Source organism: Quercus robur, chromosome 12, assembly GCF_932294415.1.
Source record: "Quercus robur chromosome 12, dhQueRobu3.1, whole genome shotgun sequence".
NCBI classification, from domain to species: domain Eukaryota; kingdom Viridiplantae; phylum Streptophyta; class Magnoliopsida; order Fagales; family Fagaceae; genus Quercus; species Quercus robur.
Genome location: NC_065545.1, coordinates 3,397,995 through 3,418,252, shown reverse-complemented (window position 1 = coordinate 3,418,252; position 20,258 = coordinate 3,397,995). Strand labels below are relative to the sequence as shown.

At 34.2% G+C, this 20,258-nt stretch overlaps 1 protein-coding gene across 1 annotated transcript; it reads left to right on the top strand.

The window, feature by feature from the left end:
• The first annotated feature begins 16,357 nt into the window (after positions 1-16,357).
• On the top strand, positions 16,358-19,853 carry LOC126708612 (E3 ubiquitin-protein ligase WAV3). Its single transcript, XM_050408423.1, has 2 exons — positions 16,358-17,210; positions 17,408-19,853. The coding sequence occupies exons 1-2, from the start codon at positions 16,833-16,835 to the stop codon at positions 19,364-19,366; spliced, it is 2,337 nt and encodes a 778-aa protein (XP_050264380.1). The 5' UTR covers positions 16,358-16,832; the 3' UTR covers positions 19,367-19,853.
• The last annotated feature ends 405 nt before the right edge of the window (positions 19,854-20,258 follow it).

Here is a 20,258-nt window from a genome sequence, read left to right as displayed (position 1 = left end):
AAATAAAATTGACAACAAATTTCATTTTTGTCTGAAGTGTTATCAGTAGTGGACTCATATAAGAATCGATAATAACCTGTCAATTCAGTAAATATAAAATTTATTGTAAAAATTGTTGTGTCTGTAACATTACTCCGCTTAATTAATAATTATTGCTCATATTTGTGGCAAACGACCTAACTTTTCTAATGCAAGTTTGCTTTTCTTGTGTGTCCTTACAGATGTGTTTCCTTGCGAGAACGAATCAGCTTCCACTCTTAATGAGTAAGAATCAACTTTGAAGTTTGAACATTAAAGTCTATGGTCCCAAAAGGGTTGTGTAATAGCGTGTGTTAAGGCCTCTTCTTTTAGTCAATATTCTTGCGCATGCAGTATTATTGTAAACCTTATAATCTAAAGTGCAATCTTAGCAGGTGAGAGCAATGATTTTAAACTTTGTTTTACTCATTTGTATGTCAACATCGTTATCATATGGCTTCAATCATCAAATAATTAATCATTGATAAATTGATACCTCATCCATAATTAACCTTCTTTTAGTTTTTCTGTTCTCTATTTTATTCACGGGAATGGGGGAGTTAAATTAGAAAATTAGCCTTTTTGAAATTTATATCACCTATAGGTTGACATTTGTCTCTTATCTTTATGATACAATGCTTGCTCGATCAACTACTTTGAAATTAGTGCGGATTAAAAGAATATATAGCCTTCAAATTCTACAAGATTTATCTTGACTAGAATGATTAATCTTAGTAAAACTTTTGGACTCAGTATGAACTTTCCCACTTACATGCTTGTCAATATGACTTCTAATATGTGAAACCATGGATATGCTTTTGCTTTTAGACTTGGTGATAGTTTGAATGAATTATATGTATGAACTAAAGTCATGGAGAAATGTAAACGCATGCTTAATAGAAGGAAAAATATCTTTATAGACTTGTTAGTGTACATTACATACACATAATGTCTATAATTTCACGTGTTCATATTTTTTAATTGTGTTTAATCTATGATACAGGTGATTTGTATGGACGATATATAGTAAAAAAAAAGGTCTAATAATCAATCCTTGAGAGAAAAATTACTGCACGGTTCAACTTATCAATGTAAAAATCAAATTTGGACCTAAAAGTTCTAACACTTTTAGTTGGGTTGCTTTTGGAAGGACGCACTGCAGTTCTTAGCCTGTTATTTGGAGATTCATTTCTGTCCATATAAATAGAATCTATTGTTTGAGTTTTGCCTTTGTCTTTGTTCTTCTGCCTGCAATTTCCCGGCCAAATGTGACATTTTTTCTCTGCATCGAATCCACAGGGATCAAAACCCATGACCTGCCTCCAAATCTAAGCCCAATTGCCCATTCCTTTAACTCTTTCTCAAAAAGTAAAAATCTTCTGCACAAGTGGCAGTAGATAGAGAGCTCATAACAAAGTTGGCAGCAAGGGATGGCTAAGTTAAAAGAACCCATTTTCTGCTGGATGAGAAGTCAGCAAGAGTAGTGGAAGAACTTTTGCTAAAGATAACTAGCTAGTATCACTGCAACAAGTTCAGTGACCAGAAAATAGATAACAATCTTTGGAAAAACCAATGGGGGAACATTATTTTGTTGAATGATTTGACCTTTTTAATTTAGCTAATAAACAATAATGTTTGGTAATTGGCAAATCATTTAGCTTTGTGGAAATCCAACTCTCGTCTCTCTTCTGATACGCAACTACGTACCTTTTTAATTTGGTCTTCCTTTTCTCAATAAATTAATAGATTTGAATATAGTTGGAGTGGTTAATAAGTTAGGAGGATTTGAAGTTCATGAAACGTAGGCCGTTTAATGAAGTTCTTTTTCTCACCATGAACTACAAAATTACTAATCTTATCATGAAGTATAAAACAATGACACAAAAATATTCCGTGATTTTTTACAATTATTAATATAAAATATTGTGATTAAGGTATAATAAAGCGATGTTATTGGTGGGTCAGTATAAAAAGTTATATTATTCTAATCACAACCTCTTAATTCTACCATGAGCATTACTCATTATAACATTACCATCAACTTCTTCTATTCCATAATAGGTTTAAACTCTTTTAATTAATTAGAAGGCACAATGCATCTTGCACTTTGCATGTCTGTCAAGAGGTACTAGATTTTGGAGTCTTGTAAGGCTTTTCGTATATTTAGACTTCGCTAGCTAGACGGAGAAATTGCAATGAGCTTCACCCAAGCTTTCAGCACAAATGAATGGTTTTCCAAACCTGGCAATGTACATGGGATCATGAATTGTTTTGTGCAATATGTCCTAATCAGTCTTCAAAAACATTCCACATGACCTGTTCTAACCTTCCCCGCTTTGTCCCACAGGTTAGGTTAATGGGTTCATGTCATGCGAAACATGAGTTGACCCCTTGAATACAATTTGTTCAAATCTTTTCGAACCATAAAGCACCTGTGACTATCTGTTTTTTTCATCACCTAATTAAGCATGTGTTTAGGTTAAGAGAGGAATATATCTAAATTGCACTTCAACAAAGGAAATCCTTTTAGATTGGGGGGAAAAAGTGTCAAAAAAAGTGAAATTATGTGGTAGGTATGCTAAAAGTAAAAGCTATGAGAATGTTCAACAATACTTGCTGCAGAGGTCAATTATAAACCGATCGAGTTGCTTTTTTATACAAATCAAACATATAGAATTGCGTGCAACAACAAAAAATGTAACATTTCTTCTGAATTTTCAATTGCCAAGTACCTTCAGTAGTGGAGCCAGAAATTGACATTATAAGTACAATGAAGGCAAATCAATGACTTAGCAAAAAAATAAATAAAAATAGAGGGCAAACCAATGATAATGATAAATGAGTTAGTTTTAATGAACAAATATCTATCATCCCACCTGTTATTCTAATAATACAATTATCTTATTTAATTTCTACATCTAAGTTTAAAGATTGACATTCAAAGAGAGACTTTAAATGTCTCTATTATCTTAATCCAATTTCTAGCTCAAATATTCTTATCCAAAAGAAAGTTGGGAAGAACACGATAGTTTTTTAACATATATATATGTTACCCTCCGCCTCCAGTAGTAGATTGGTATTATTAGAGTCCCACTTTTTCTTCCATTTATTTTTCTTTACTTAAAATCAATCACATCACATGTAGAACAAGTACTGGTTCTTACAATCTTATCCCTTACTATTCTATTCTATACCTACCTAGCAACATTGTTGACCTATCTAGGGATTTATAAATTCTTTAGCCAGTTGGGGTGCGTAGGCAAAAACCTGGCTTTCATAATTCAATGGGAATTTTCAACTCATGATGATAATTCAATCCTCCGCACGTTGCAATTTCTTGCAGTGTCCGATCATTGCCAGAGCTAATGTCAGGTCCGGCTAACATAATAATTAGTGGGCCAAAAATTCTCTGCAAGCTTTAAATTTTTTGAACGCATATTCAGAATTTTTTTTTTTAATTTTAATTTTTTTTAAACAATATATAAATTTTACTTTAACTTAATCTAATTGTATATGTGCGTGAAGGTAGTTCCTGGAAACTTAAACTCCGACTCTTACCTTCACACCCCACAAGTACTTATCCTTGTAGAATGATCATTACACCAAAGGTGTGCGATTGTCAAATTCAGATTTCAGATACCCTAATACCGAGCTATATATATAAATTGCCACTTCATTTATTAATTTTAGGTGTCACCAGATTTCATCATCACCATGGTTTTTTACTTTTTTAAAATCACAGAGGATGAAATCTAGAAGTGCATAACATAACACTATGAATTGGCCGTAAATTTCAGAAGTTTTTGCACACGGTAATAACCAACCCCCAGGTCGCCCTCTATGTATATTAGTAATGCTAGAGCACCACAATTTTTACAACTGCTATGCTAACATGGTTTTTGGATTGGAGCACACGTTACGTACTTTTAACTGGGTTTATTATTGAAGAGTTGTTCTAGACTTCTAGTACCACAAACTTAGCTACAACTCTTTTAAGTAACAGACTATAATTGACGGCTTATTATTTTTACATAGATTCACCATTTACGACTTGTCATATGGAAGAGTTACAGCAAAAATTGTGACCAAATTTGTGGTACAAGATTTTTTGACCATTGAAACCACCTTTATTATAAATTGATTACAACAATTCATGTGAATAGTTGTAAACAAAAGTTGTGTCTAGACTTTGGTATAAAATATGATTGCTTCAAGTGTATCATCGTATAATTCATAGTCGACATTTGTATAAAATAATGGACTTTGTGAGTTTCGGTTATTTCAATTAGTAAAATCTTTGGTTGTTGAATTAGAGATCTAAATTCAAATTTCGGCTAAATAAAAAAAGAAATTCATTGGTGCCTTAAGCATGATGGTAAAAAATAACCATTATAGAATAGAACCTATAAAATTTCAGATCCTATCGCAAATATTGAATAAAATACAAAGATGTTAGACTCTACCAAAATTATTTAATCTCACTTCTCATTCTTTACTGCAATTTTTAGTTTGCCTTTACATTTAGAATTATTTCCTTTCCCAGAAAAATATTTTGAAGAAGCGCACTCAAAGAAGAAAAAATATTTAGGGAAATGCAGCATTCATAATATCAATTGAAAATTAAAAAAACCATAATGATAGTGAGATTATTTGAACTAAAATTCTTATTACAAATTGACACTAGCTAGGCATTGTCACACTATGATAGACACATATTCTGATTCAAACAAGAACCATATATGAACGTCTTTTTCATCAACCTAATTTTTATTGAGAAGTTTGGTTCATGTTCAATGCATTGACACACTTAGACATTCAAATATACTACATTTGTTCAAAATTAATCACATGTTGGCTTTATATCCCGTTCAATGCTCTAGTACACTGGATACTTTATCAATAAGGCTATAACTCACAGCGAAATCATATAGTTTTTCACTAACAGTTGCATGCAATTGTTGTGTGTAGAATTTCATCATTTTTTTTTGAATTAGTCAGATCAATTTGATCTTGTGTATGAGCAAGCCTACATTAACGTTACTCGACTAAATAAAGATTGATTATTTACAAAAGTCCTCTAGAGCAATTATGCATTGCATGGATGATTGATCTCAATTTTAAAAATAAGGGATCGGCATAAAAAAAACGCTGTTGTAGACCCGTTTTTTAGTAGTGAGGGCTAAAGCAGTCAAGTTGATTTGTATTGAAAAAGTTAATAAATACTTTAAGGGTCTGTTTGGGAACAGTTTATTTATTTAAAACTATTTTTTTTTGGCTAAAAGTACTATAGGAAAAAATAAAAAATTAAAAAAAATTAAAAGCTAGTTAAATAGTACAATAATACTCATAAATAGTACCAAAAAGTGTAATAAGACACATGAATAATACCAAAAAAGAAGCTAAAAACTCAAATAGGCTCAAGCTTGCATCACATCCCAAACAGGGTCTAAAAGCATTGGCTTATAAAATATTTTTAGAAATTTTTTATGGGAAAAAAAGTAATTTATTTATTTTTTTACAATTTTATATATTTATCATAAAAATAGTATTAAAACTTTCATAAAATTATTAACAAATACCCTAAATACATCTCTTATCTGAGCCCAATTTGTATACGTATCCATCCTCTATGTACATTAAATGAAATCTTCTCTTTGACACAAATAAATAATAAAATTATATGTAAGTAAAAGATCCATGTCAGATTGTAAGTTATAATATGATTAAATATTTTTATATTGACTTTCAAAAAAAAAATTATTATATGGTCGTTAGGGTTTTGTAGCAGACTAGCTAGCAGTTATCAGTTCATGAGAATCGCCCCAATAATGGCAACAACTCAACAACCATTTGGAAGAAAAAATTTCATTTTCGAACCCATTAATGTCTTCCTCCATTAATATTTTAATTAAGCTTGTTTATAAGGATATTCTCTTTGGAACCAATTGATCCCTTTCTATTTAAGCTAGCCTCATCACCCATGTGACCATGTAAGGCCACCCACCAATTTATGTTAGTTTAAACAAACCATTCTATCACAAAATGTTGATCTCCATCTTCTCAAACCTCTTATCATCACGTTATTATCTTCATTCATTCAACTAACTATTATTAATTAATTTTCAATTTTTTAATTTTGAGTGGGAGTTAATTAATATTGAAATTGATCTTTGGACAATAGTGACTTTCCTAGAGTTCTTCTTGAAGTCTAGGAATATGATTCTCCTCATGGTCAATGGAGAAAAAGGAATGTCAAGTTTTTTCTAATCCTGATTACATCACCAAATCTAAGTAATCTTAATTATCTAATGGGTTAAGAGATTTAGGATCCCATATAAAACTCAATTAAATAATGACTACAATACATGTATTTATTTTTTTAATAAAAAGAAAAAAAAATGTAAGTTCATCAAGTATCATCATGTGATGGCACTACGTGCCCATATGGTGACTGAATTAGAGTGGTTAAGAGACAAATAGATAGTTGCATATATACAATTGGATGTGAAATCTTAAATACTATCAAATATTGCTGCAACAATCTTCATCTTGTTGTTTGCATTGTGATCGGATCTCTCCCATATGGGGTGTCCAATTTTTGTCATGTGCTCTGTGGGCATCTCCTAGGACCTATATAGACTCCAAAATCAAAGTCATTAAGAAAAAGCATCACTATTAACAAACCTGTACTTGCTCAATTGGACTCCTAAAAAACTCCAAATATAATATCCTTTTGCTGCTTTCTTTGGCAAACAAATCTGCTTCTCTTTCTACCCAAAAAATCTGCTTCTCTTTCTTTCTTGTTTTTCCCCTTGACAATATAGATCATCTTTCTTGATTGATGGGATTAATCTACTGTTAGCGCAGGTGTCAATCAGTGAGGGTATGTGTCTTAAACTTTTAAAACACACTCAAGGGCTAGCTCCCTCTAATTTGTTTTTGCAAAAACAAAATAAACAATCAGGTGTTTCTTCATCTCAACCTACTAAGTGCCAAAATTTCTGGTGCTGTCTCATTGATGGTCAAAAAGGGGTGGTAGGGTTGGTCATGTTATCTGTATAACGATTGGTCATTTGTCAGATAAATATAATGATATAAAACTATATATTATATAGTTTCTTTTTTATATGTGAGAAACAAGCCCCTTTGAATCATATAAATGGTACTGCCAAAGAGAAAACAATAAATAAATAGCCGTATAATGATGAAAAATGGGGGGTTTTCTTCCACAAGCAGATGCATCTGTCTCTGCCAAGCCTATTAAAATAATCACCAAGGGAAAATACTATGTATATTGCACAAACTTTAATCAATCATTATGCATTGTTTTGAGTAAGGACTATGATGATCTCTTGGCAATATTAAAACTTTGGATTTTACTAATGTGTGCTTTAAGGGCACATAATAGTAAACCAATTTTGGAAAAAGTTTATCAGAAATTAAAAAAGTTTTGACAGTTTTTTCAATTCCCAATAAAACTTTTTCAAAACTGGATTTATTAATGTGTGCCCTAAGGGCATACATTAAGCGGACCCTAAAACTTTTGCATATCATATAAACAATCTCTCGAAACTGAAAATTGGAAATGGGGAATCTAAATACAAAACGATGAACGTAGGGTCTAATATTGTGGGGTCCTGATCTTTTTTATTTTTTTATTTTTTTTTATAGATATTCTTTGGACTGTTTGCGATGGAAATATAATATAAAGTGCATTAACACAAAGTTAATTGTTGAGGCTTAAACTTAAGTCCTGAAACTTATTAGCTCGGTATCTTACCAACTAAATCACCCAAATGTTGGTGGGTCCCGATCATATATATATATAGTTATATACCAATTGCAATCACTATGATTTATGATTTTTTAATGTTCACTTATTGGGTCCCGCTTATAAAACCGCTCCATTATTGACAATCATTCATGCTTCCTAACGTCCTCCTAGGGTGATATGGGTGTGCCTCTTTGAAGTTTTGATTAGATGGGGCCTTACCCATTGTATCATAATGGGAACTTGCCTCAGTTCAATCATTGAAAATCATCTTCGTGCCACATCAACAGCAATCATGCTTTTTATTTAAGTCAAATTGATTTCCATCAAGAATTTTTTTAGCTACATAATGTGGGTGTCCCTCATATGATCGTTTCCTTTTTGTGAAGAAATTTACACAGATATTAAATATTATGAGATGGGTTTTTTTTTTTTTTTTTGGGTACTTATTAGTTGTAATAAATTGGATTTTACTAACATGTGCCCTAAGGATACACAATAGTATACCATTTTTAGAAAAAAATTTATCAAAAATTGAAAAAAATTTTTTTATCGAAAACAAATTTGTTAATGTATGCGCATACATTAACAGAAGTGAGATGGGAAGTTTGGAAATCGTTCACGTGGATGCGCATGAGGCTATAGAGTGTGATGCCATCATTCATTATAGAAGGAGTGCTATAGACCATAGACTATAGACTATAGACTATAGAGAGGCACTACTTTCATTTGAACACTTTCTAACATATTTTACGTCAAAGCCAATACTATATGTCATTCTATATTCAAGACAATCAATTACGTAATTTCTCTTAATTTGTATTTTTTTTATATAAAAAATATGGTATCATTAAAATAAACCATGAGTACGTTTTTTTGAAACTTTTTAAGTGGCCCATCTTCTTTGAATTTCGATTTCAATATATAAGACATCAAAATCTTATAAAAGCTTCCGCTAAACACTAACGAAAAGATTTTCTCATGAACCCTTGCGCCCATGCAGTAAATGTTGAGTAACTTTTGGATAATCTTATTAAAAATAAATATTTAAATTCAAACTGTTTATATTTCTTATAAGATTATTATTATTATTTTAAGGTTAGGAGATTTTTTTTTTCCCCTTAGTCAACATGTTTTAACTAAACGACGTGGTGGTAGGTCCACGTAATGTTTGATAACTTGGGCATCACAAGTGGAATGTTAGCACCACATTGGGAAATAAATGCCAAATAAATTTTGTGACATAAAATCTTCATAATTTTTTTTTTTTTTTTTTTACAAATTTTTTATCAATCATATATGAAGTATAATAAATATGTGAAAAATAATAAATTTTTGTAAAAGTGATATTATTTCAATTACAATTTTTCAATATAATAAAATATAAAAAATTATACATATTGTAAGGACACGATTTGTGACGAACCGTAACAGTGTTGGGTTCGCACGTAAAAAGGCTCAAACAATATCATTTGTAGAACGTGGGTTTGAAAGGCTACGCCTCGATCATCAGACGGTGGGTTTCTCGTGGTGTTCATACATGATTAAGTCGTTTTCGCCCTAGGAATCTTTCTCCTGGAGGCGGGCTGAGAGGCTCTGGTTTTTGGCCATTTTTCCCAGCCCCTTCTCTGGATTGCTTACTTTTCCTTTTATACTAGCCTGTGTTCCTTATCCTTCGTCCACGTGTAGGATCGGCATTCCAAGACTGATACTTGTCCCATCAGCCCATACCCAGAGTGGTTGGGGGTGGTTGTAAAAGCTGGAGAGTATGGTTTTGTCAGGTGCAGAGTATTGAATGGCAGTAAGGGCAGCTTTCCTTGGTCGTTATACTTTCCAGCGTACCCTTTTCTATTGACACAGATATTTTAGATTTTTTCCCGAGCTTTTTCTATACCATTTTTTCCCTTCCTTCTTGTGAGACCTCGGGCATGCCGAGGACTGAATTATCCTCGGCTGTGTCCCAAAGCTATTTTGTACTTGTATTACCGATCTTGGGCTATAACCCTTCTCGGCTCGGGCCTTTAGGCCTCAATGAATAAATGGGCCAGGGCCGCAAACTATTGGGCCCCACACATATAAAGATGAATCTCTTTTTTTTTTCTTTTTTTTTTTGAGGGAATATAAAGATGAACCTTGATTCTTATACATTCATACATTAATTAGTTTTCTATAACTTACTTTAGCACACGCAATCTTAAATGAGTCATGAGATTACGAATCTACATCTAATTGGTAGCCATTTCATTTTCAACATCCAAAATCTTAAACATATAATTGAACTACAAGAGGAAATAAATCACTTGTATTTTTTGGATTTTGATGAATCAAACAAATCACTAGCTGAGGTTGAACGTTTACCTTTATGAGGATCATTATGCAAATTATTTTAGAAGAAAAGAGTTAATCCAATTTTCAGGATGGACTCTTAATTTTGGTCATTTAAACAATTGCTTAAAAGCCCCAAATGGAGAAGGCTCCATAATTTTAATCTTATAGTACAATTTTACACTTCTATAACAATCCAAAATAAGATATATACTTCATACCTACTGAATTTTATTTTAGAAAGTAGTCCATATTTGGTTACCTCTCTCTCTCTCTTAACAGATGATAGTCACATTGTCACAATATAACTTTACTGTATTTTAATATTGTATTATTGTCATATTAAAATGTGATAGGGCTAAGTAAAGACAATATCTACCTTAAATTAAATTATACGTTCTATCATGTTACATGATAACTCTATGTTTCTTTATTTTAAATTTCTTCTTTCTTTTGGCCATTTTACAAAGAAAATAAGAAAATCACAATCGTACATAGAAACTTCATGTAACATTCTCTAAACGGTACTCTACAATGGGTATCTAATTCTTCAAAAACATTGTTGATAGCATAGAATAGAATGACACTAAAGTAAGTATTCTTTTATAATTTCTATAAGTTTAAGTTTTCTTATATTCATTTCTAGAGATTCACAATCTTATTATTGACTAATTGTATATATCATGAACGCTTAAAGATTATATATATCAATTTTTAAGTTTTCTTATATTCGTTTGTAGAGAGCCATAATCCAATGGTGATAAGTAGTAGCATTGTTGATACCATGAACACTTAGCTAGCCAAAAAATTATCTTAAAACTTAAAAGGAAAACACAATTGGGTTTATTTTTTCCTCCCTCCTAAAAAAGATGGTTGATTAAAGATCAAGGAATCGTCAAGTATTTTCGTTCATAGTCACCATTGATGAACGAACTAACTTTAATGAGGCGAACCTCAACTCCCAAAGCACGTGAGTTTAATCCCCAAAGCAACTGACATAACTTGCAAACAAATGATATGCATGCTCTCACAGATCGCCCACAATTAAACGATAATCATGGCCCATGTCCCATGACATCAACCATGGAACTTATTTGGAAACTCAGAATACACTTACGAGTTTTCGGTCCTTGTGTTGAGATGGACTAAATGTCCTAAATATAATAAAATGCAAGCACAAATTTTTCTTAATACATGCACTTTTGAATGAAAATTCAAGTTTATTATATGGACAGACAGGACAGTTATGAGCCCGAAAATGAAAAATATGGAGAAAGAGTGATAGACCAGTTGTTTGGCCAATTTCAATTTACATAAAAACTCGTTCCTTCCCGTGAGTCTTTTTTAAGGGGTTGAGTGTTGTCTTCCAAAGCATAAAAGCATTAAAATAAATTGGTGAAACAGCAGTAAACCTAGCTTTGTAGTAGGCTTCTTCTTCTACCAGCACATCCTCCAAAGGAACAAAATCAAAGTCGTTCTATTCAGAAATTTTTGACCTTCCTCTAGAAGAAAACCAAGTAAAGTGCATAGAAAAACAAGTTAAAGTGGCTTTACTCTGCCTAACTTTAAAATAAAAATAAGGGAGCTAGTAATTAAATAATGATTAGAGTAAGATTTTTGCTCATACTTTATTCCCGGAAGGAGTTGACATTTGACAAACCCAGTTCGGCAGTGGCTGTTCTTAAAATAATTTATTAAAAAAAAAACGTCAGCATGCATGGGAGATAGGCTAACGGCGTTAGAATCAGAGACCTAAAACAGGGACCCACGTGAGTGTCGGAATTATTGACTGTTGATGTCACAGTACTCACTCAAGGCCTCGATCTTTGTTTGCTGTCAAAATCATATGCACGCTGTGATTCTCTTTTTCGGGAAGGTACCATAGCCGTGTGAACCTCTCCATTCCTCCTGTTGCATTGGGTTGCTAAATTCAATCTATTATAACTCTCAGTCGTTTACTACGGATGCTTGGGTTTAGATTTTCAATAACCGAGTTGGCCAAGTAATAAATAAATTAAAAAAAAATTCTAACGAATATTCTTAATAATTTGTTTAAAGAAATTTTTAATGGAAAAAAATAATTAATATTTTAATAATTTTTTTATTTTTCATAAAAGTGATGTCATAATTTTTTTAAAATAAATTGTTAATCAATACTCTAAGGGCACTTAATAGTATGACTAATAAATTAAAAGAACTCATATATGGCCCAGCTTGAGAAAATTCTTAGGTATTTTTGGAGTACGAAAAAATGGTGTTACTTCTTCTTATATTCATGGTAAACTCTACCATAAATTTAATGTGTGGACCTCATTATGAATGTGAGAAGATGAAGAACCATTTTCCATACTTAAGAAATAATACCTAAGAATTACTCCCAGCTAGGTCTCATGTCCAGGAATTTGCACCATATTTTTGATCCCCTTAAAAATATTAGTACCCCTATCTTACTAATTACTAATAAATAAATAAAGCTTGTAATAACTATATGTAAGGACTCAATTTGTATTGACCCCAAAATGATATTGGGTTCACACGTTAAGGGCCCAAACAATATAATTTGTAGAGCGTGGGCTTAAAAGGCTAGGCCTTGGTCACCGGACCGAGACTAGTCGTGGTACTCATGGCGGTTACGTAGAGACGAGCTAAAGTTGTCCATGGATCTGGTCCATGTAGCTTAATGTTCCTAGATGTTTGCTCAAGAAGTCTTTCTCCTCGGCATGGCCTGGGAGGCTCTTGTTCTTGGCCTTTTTTCCCAGCCCCTTTTTTTGGCGCATAAGCTTTCACATTATATAGCCCTTCTCAGTTGATCCTGACCCTCCATTTGTTGGTCAGGTAGGTACCTACTTGAGTACCTGTCCCATCGGCCGCCTCCCCCTACTTTCTGTTAGTTGCAATAACCGAAACCATACTATTTAGGAGTCTTTTCCCATTAATACGGCTAGGACATTTGTGGGCACATTCAATGCGGAGGTGACGTCTTTTCCTTGAACCACTCCCACTCTGTACCCCCATGCGAGTCTCATTCTACTCACATTTTCTTCTGAGGGCGCCTTGGAGGTTGCCTTTGACGACATGTCGCTCTTCCTTTCGAAGTCTTGGGATGCCGAGGCCAAGGTTATCCTCGGCTGCATCTATAGGCTATTTGATCTTTCACTACTTGTCCTCGGCAACTACTCTCCTCGGCACGGGCCCTAGTAGAAAGTGGGCCGGGTCATAAGTTCTCTGGCCCCACACTATAAATAACTAATATTATTTACACTTTGACCATTACGCACTTTTGGCGTGATGGTCACTCTATAAATACAAAATTCTTGTGGGTGGTGGGGACAAAGGGTGAGATTCAAGTCTCGACAAAGGAGTTTTATACACATATACACTTAGATTATTTTAAAGTAGAATTTATATATTGTATAAAATATATATATATATATATATATATATATATATATATATTATTTAAGCTCTATTTGTTTTGGCAGTAATTTTTTTAAGAAAATGACTGAATTTTCAAAATCTTATTTTTCTATGTTTGATAGCAATCTTAAATGACTTGAAACAAATCTTCTAACTTTTCTTATTTGGGTTGCTGTGAGATAGAGTTGTTTTCACAAAAAGAAAACAATCTCTAAAAATAAGTCATACATACATTTTATGTTGACTGAAGATAGTTTTCTTTGACCTATTGTTTATGATGCTACAAAACACTAGAAAATATAGAAAACTATCTTAATACAAAGTTTTCCATCAAAAAAAGTCAAAGTATTTTCTATAAAACTATCTCATTTTCCTATACTTGTTAACAACTTTAAATGAATTGAAAAAAATCTCTTAACTTTCCCTATTTAGGTTGTTGTGAGATAAAGTTGTTTTCAAAAAAAAAAAAAGTGGAAAACAATCTCTAAAATTAAGCCACATATTCCATTTCTATTGACTGAAAATAATTTTCCTTTGACCCATTTTTTGTGATGCTACCAAATACTGGAAAATACAGAAAACTATTTTAACACAAAATTTTCCATCGAAACAAGCGGAACGAAATATGACATTTGTAAATAAACTATTTAAAGAAAATTTTGATATCATTTTATGAGAAATATAAAATCCTGTAAAAAAAAAAAAAAAAAAAAAAAAAAAAGAAGTTAACAAATGCTCTAAGAGCATTGATTTAGGAAATTTTTTACAGAAAAAAAGTAATTGATTTTTTGGACAACTTTTTATATTTTCCATGAAAATTGTATTAAATTTTTTAAAAATTGGTCTATTAACAAATGTCATTACGACACTTGTTAACCACATTAAAAAAATTACTTTTTATTTTCTAATAAAAATTTTCTTAAAATATTTTTTAATTAAACCGATACCATTAAAGTATCCGTTAATTTTTCCTTATATAATACTAATTAGTGTTTAAAATGAAAACATTCAGAGTTTAAATTGATACTAATGTAATTGGAAATGTATGCTGATTGTGTATTATTACACTGCTATTTTAATGGTACTCTAATAAAAAAAAATATATTAATAATATAATGGGCAGGTGAGTCACCATTTAATGTGTGCTTATGTAGATGCCTCACCAGCCAATTTTTTTTTTTTTTTTAGTAATTAAATAAATGACTTAGCTAATTATGTTTCTCTTTTTAGTAAACAACCTAGCCATTTTTTTTTTTTTTTAAGTTGGCTCTTACCATGTTTGAAGTCTTGGACTCCAAATCTCCAACCTCCAATAAGTAGATGGCAAATGAGTCATGTAAAATAATGTTATTTTTGTATTAATGTTTAGAGTCAAACTTTGTTTGTTTGTTTTTTTTTCTTTTGGTAAACAACTTGGCTATATGTATATTTCCAGACGAGCACAACCAATATATTCACGTTGCCTTTGTCACAAATAATATGTGGGTACAAATTAATTGTCATGGATGCCCACCATTCCATCCTCACCAAGAAATGCTTTAAACGCATATTTATCCATGGAAAAGTTCATCATTTTTAGGCTCCTTATTTAGCTAACTTCCAATATGGGTTCCAAAGTCGACATTGCACCATTCATGTACCTCTTGATAACTTGATATGGACATGATATATGGGGGTTGTACATAGAGGACTTGTGCATGGTGGACTCCGAACCACTGACACAACCCTAGAGGGGACGGGTCATGTGGGTGTCTGAGCCTCTCAGCCTCTGATATCCTGGACCTCTAATTGCCATATTAGTGGCCTTTACTTTTCCACGCTGATACGGTAATTAACACTCCAAGATATGCAAAGCTGGATTCTGACCCAATGTTTTTACTGCAAAAATTTAACACACTAGCATGCCTGCAATCCTAGGTTCCTACCCTGCTCAACTTTGCTTAGTGCATGAAAATTTGGGTGCTCGTTTAACCTGTGCACACCGTACAACTTGTGCTTCAATGTATTGGCCCCACTTTTTGTACAATAAAGTTCACGTGAATTTGCATGTGTTTGGGATTATCATCATCATCACCACACAGTACCCACCTAATCAACGGCTAATGATACCTCAATAAATGAATCCAAGTGCTACTTTATAGTGCACAGTATATATATATATGAATTTTATTAATGTATGCGATAAGCGCATCTAACAGTAAACTAATTTTGAAAAAAAAGTTGGTCGAAAATTAAAAAAAAAATTTGACAATTTTTTCAATTTTTAATAAAATTTTTCAAAAAATAAATTTATTAATATATGTCTTAAGGTACATATTAAGAAATTTGTTTTTGAAAAAATTTTTATCTAAAATTAAAAAAAACTATCAAAACTTTTTCAATTTTTAATAAAATTTTTTTCTAAAAAATGATATATTATTGTGTGCCTTTATATACACGTGAGTAAAATCCTCTCTCTATATATATATATATATATATATATATATGTCCCCACTCTAGACTGAACCATCCACAGTGCAATTCGAATTAACTCGCAGGGAATGGAGACTGGTAGCCACGCTGTATTGACTTGAAGAATTTAGATAGAGTTACATTCACGCGCGTGTGGATGAAAATTTTGAAGAAATTCATTAAGAGCATGGGTCATATAAGGCACAGTCACCAGGTTACAGGTCGGTGGCTGTAATCTGATTCTCTAAAGAAGGTAAAAACGTTGACTGGTTATCCAAAAATTAGTGGACACGTGTCGGTTACACTGTAAATTCCTAATTTACATTTTCCAATGAATATAAATATTGAATGCAAGAGAAAAAGCATTTCCTCCGTATCTCACAGAAAGAAATATAGATGGTAGATAAGATCTCAACTTCTCAAGCCTTTTCTGTTGCACAGATCCTTTTTAGGGGCTAACTATAGAAGAAAGAGAACCAAAGGATAAAAGAAACAGTGTGTGTACAAAGAAAAAAAGAGAGTGAAAGGTCTGGTTTTTGGTTCTGGGTTTCTCTCACTCTCTCTCTCTCTCGCTCTCTATCTTAAAATCTCAGTGCTTTTTTTTTTTTTTGGTCACATAGTTTTGGTTTCATTTAATCCCTATGATCTTCTCGCAAAATAGAATCCTGCCTTTTTGTCTTCCGTGCCAGCATCAGATCGATCAAAACAAAACTTCTTTTTCACTCACAACTTCGTCTCTGGAAAAGATAAACAAAGGTGGAGAGATATACTAAATAAGATAGAGAGAAAAGAGGAAAAGAAACACAAAAAAGTATCTACTAGATTTCTGATCTTTTTTTTAGTCTGAGAAATGGGTACTGGTTGGAGAAGAGCCTTTTGCACTACAATCCCTCGAGACTCAGGTTCTTCTTCACTCTCTGACAAGCAACAGAGAAGCCCTAGTTCCAGTCCAAGCCCAAGAAGCTGTACCAGGTTGGGATTTTTCTCTGGTAGTAGCAACCCTTCCACACCTCGTTTGCAGTCTCAGCCAGTGTCAAGCCCAAGCCTTCGTTGCCGCACCACATCAGAGGCAGCTCAAGCACAAATTGTCAATGAAAGTCCGAGACTTCAATGCAATACCAGCACTCCCAAGACCTCCAAGAGCCCAAGAACACTACTTGCCTCAACCCAAACTTCTCCTCGTTCTCCTCTCAAGTTGTCCCTCTTCAAGAACAGTTTCAAATTCAGAGTAAGTACCTTATTTTTATGTTTTTTATAATCAAATACTTGTACACGAAAGATTTGAATCCTCAACGTTTCTGTTGGAAATATCAAAAGATATAATCAATTGAGCTATAACTTTCTTTCCAATCAATAGCAAATCAAAATCATTAAGAATTGTTTTTTTTTTTTTTTTTTTTTGGTATTTTGTATTTTGTATTACAGAGTAGCTGTGGAATTTGTTTGAATAGCGTGAAGACAGGTCAGGGCACGGCGATTTACACAGCGGAATGTAGTCACGCATTTCATTTTCCTTGCATAGCCGCACACGTACGCAAACATGGCAAACTGGTTTGCCCAGTTTGCAACGCTAACTGGAAAGAAGTACCTTTGCTCGCTATACACAAGAATCTCGGCTCGCAATTTCCCGACCAAAACGACGTCGTCGCTGCTGTGGACAGTGACTACAAGCACACTAACACCAAGATTGAAGAAAAAGCAATCATAGAATCATCTCCTAGATTCCTCAATCCGAAGCAAGAGATACAGCAACACCAACAGCAACCAAAGCCGTCCGATTTGAGATCCTACAATGACGATGAGCCTCTTCTTTCTCCCACAACTGGTTCAAGGATTATTCCAATCCCAGAGGCAGACGAGAATGTTGAAGAAGACGAAGAAACCGACGACGTTGAAGAGTTTCAAGGCTTCTTCGTCAATCCAAACTCTTCTTCTTCAATCAAATACTCAGATGATCCCAGGGATTCTTCGAAGAACATGGTTCGGGTTAGATTATTACCCGAATCAGCAGTAGTAGCAACATGTAAGACCCACGAGAGCTACGTGGTGGCCCTGAGGATTAAAGCTCCGCCACCTCCGGCGCGCAACACGGCGGCTTCCGCTCTCTTAGACCCCACACACCGTGCTCCGATTGATTTGGTGACGGTGCTTGATGTGAGTGGAAGCATGACTGGTGCCAAGCTGTACATGCTTAAGCGCGCTATGCGTTTAGTCATTTCCTCACTCGGCTCAGCCGATCGGCTCTCTATTGTGGCATTCTCTGCCGTTTCCAAAAGATTATTGCCTCTCAAAAGAATGACAATCCAAGGTCAGCGCGCGGCTCGGCGCATCGTTGACCGGCTCGTGTGTGGTCAAGGCACTAGTGTAGGTGATGCCTTGAGAAAAGCTACAAAGGTGTTGGAAGATAGGAGGGAGAGAAACCCAGTTGCGAGTATCATGCTCTTATCGGACGGTCAAGATGATCGAGCCAATACAATCAAAGCTAATCAACGGCAGGGTTCAAGCCACGTGTCAGCTACTCGTTTTTCTCACATTGAGATCCCTGTTCATTCTTTTGGGTTTGGTGAAAACGGTGGCTACAGCCACGAGCCAGCTGAGGATGCGTTTGCCAAATGCGTCGGTGGGTTACTGAGTGTGGTGGCTCAGGATTTGAGGGTTCAGCTTGGGTTTCCTCCATCAACGGCTGAGATTTCGGCTATTTATTCATGCAACGGACGGCCCACAGTGCACGGCTCTGGCTCGGTGCGGCTCGGTGAGTTGTACGCCGAGGAAGAGAGGGAATTGCTCGTGGAGGTTAAGGTTCCCACGTCGGCAATTGGGTCCCACCACGTGATGTCTGTTCGATGCCTTTACAAGGATCCTGCCACTCAAGAAGTTGTGTATGGGAAGGAACAAGCACTCCAAGTACCTCGTCCTCACACCGTTCGATCCTCGGCTCCTAAGATCGAACGGTTGAGGAACTTGTTCGTGACCACTCGAGCCATAGCCGAATCGAGGCGGTTAATGGAACACAACGAGCTGTCTAGTGCTCACCACTTGCTCGCTTCGGCTCGAGCTTTGTTAGTGCAGTCGAGTTCGAGTTCGAGTTCGAGTTCAGCTGAGGAATACGTTCGGGGATTGGAAGCTGAGCTGGCGGATTTGCATTGGAGGAGACAGAATCAGCTGGAGCAGCAGCAGCAGCAACAGCAAGTGATGATGATCCAACGGAGGAGAGGGCACGAGAGGGATGTGATGGGTGGTGGTGGATTGGTTGATGAGAATGGTGAGCCGCTTACACCGACATCGGCTTGGAGAGCGGCTGAGAAATTGGCTAAGGTAGCTATTATGAAGAAGTCGATGAATCGAGTCAGTGATTTGCACGGCTTTGAAAATGCTAGATTTTAATAATTCTGACTTTTGGGAAATAAATAAATATAAAAAAGCAATGTTTATTTGGAAAAAAAAAAAAAAAACAAAAAAAAAAACAAAGAAGAAAAAAAAAAAAGAAGAAGAGAGAAAATAGGGTTGCATTGGTTTTTGGGGGATGGATGATATGAATTGAAAAATAGGGACAAGATGGTAGCAGACGGCGCGGCCCTTTCTGATGAGATCAGAGTTAGTGATTGATTGGATTTTGGATCAGAATGGGTGGCTTGTTTTAAAGCTTGTCTTTTTGTCTTGTGCTTTTTTAATATGGGAATATTAATCCCACATGATCTCTCTTTTTTTGAGAGACTCCGTTTGGTACTTCTGTAGGGAATTTCATGATGAACATCAAAAGGTTAAAAAAAAAATGGAGCAAAATGCTAGCTAGTGTACCTCTAATTGTAATGTAATGGAGTTGTTGTGCCTGAATGAAAATTGAAAAAAAAAATGACTCTGTTCGATTGTATATTTTCTTTCACTTTTATTTTGTGTGTGATGAGTTAAAATTTGATTCAGTTATCAAGTACTTGTAGTTTGATAGGTGCGTGGTGTAGTTTGGAGTATAGCAGGGATGAGCGTGGCGAGTTAGGATTTGTTTACTAAAAATTTGGAAAAAGTGTAGAACAGAATGATGAGTAGGTACGAGATGAATGATGACCAAATCATTTCCTTTTTTTGTGTTATTCTATTTAATCTCTTTAACGTGACAACTTTTGTTAGAATTTGAGAACTTCGAAGAACCTTATTAGAGTAGACCCTTGCCACACAAAAATGATGTGTCCCCTTTACCCATCTTTTCTTCCTCCCAATTGAATTGGCACTCTCATGGTCATGGAACATAAAGTGGACCCTATTTTGAGTCATCATTTAG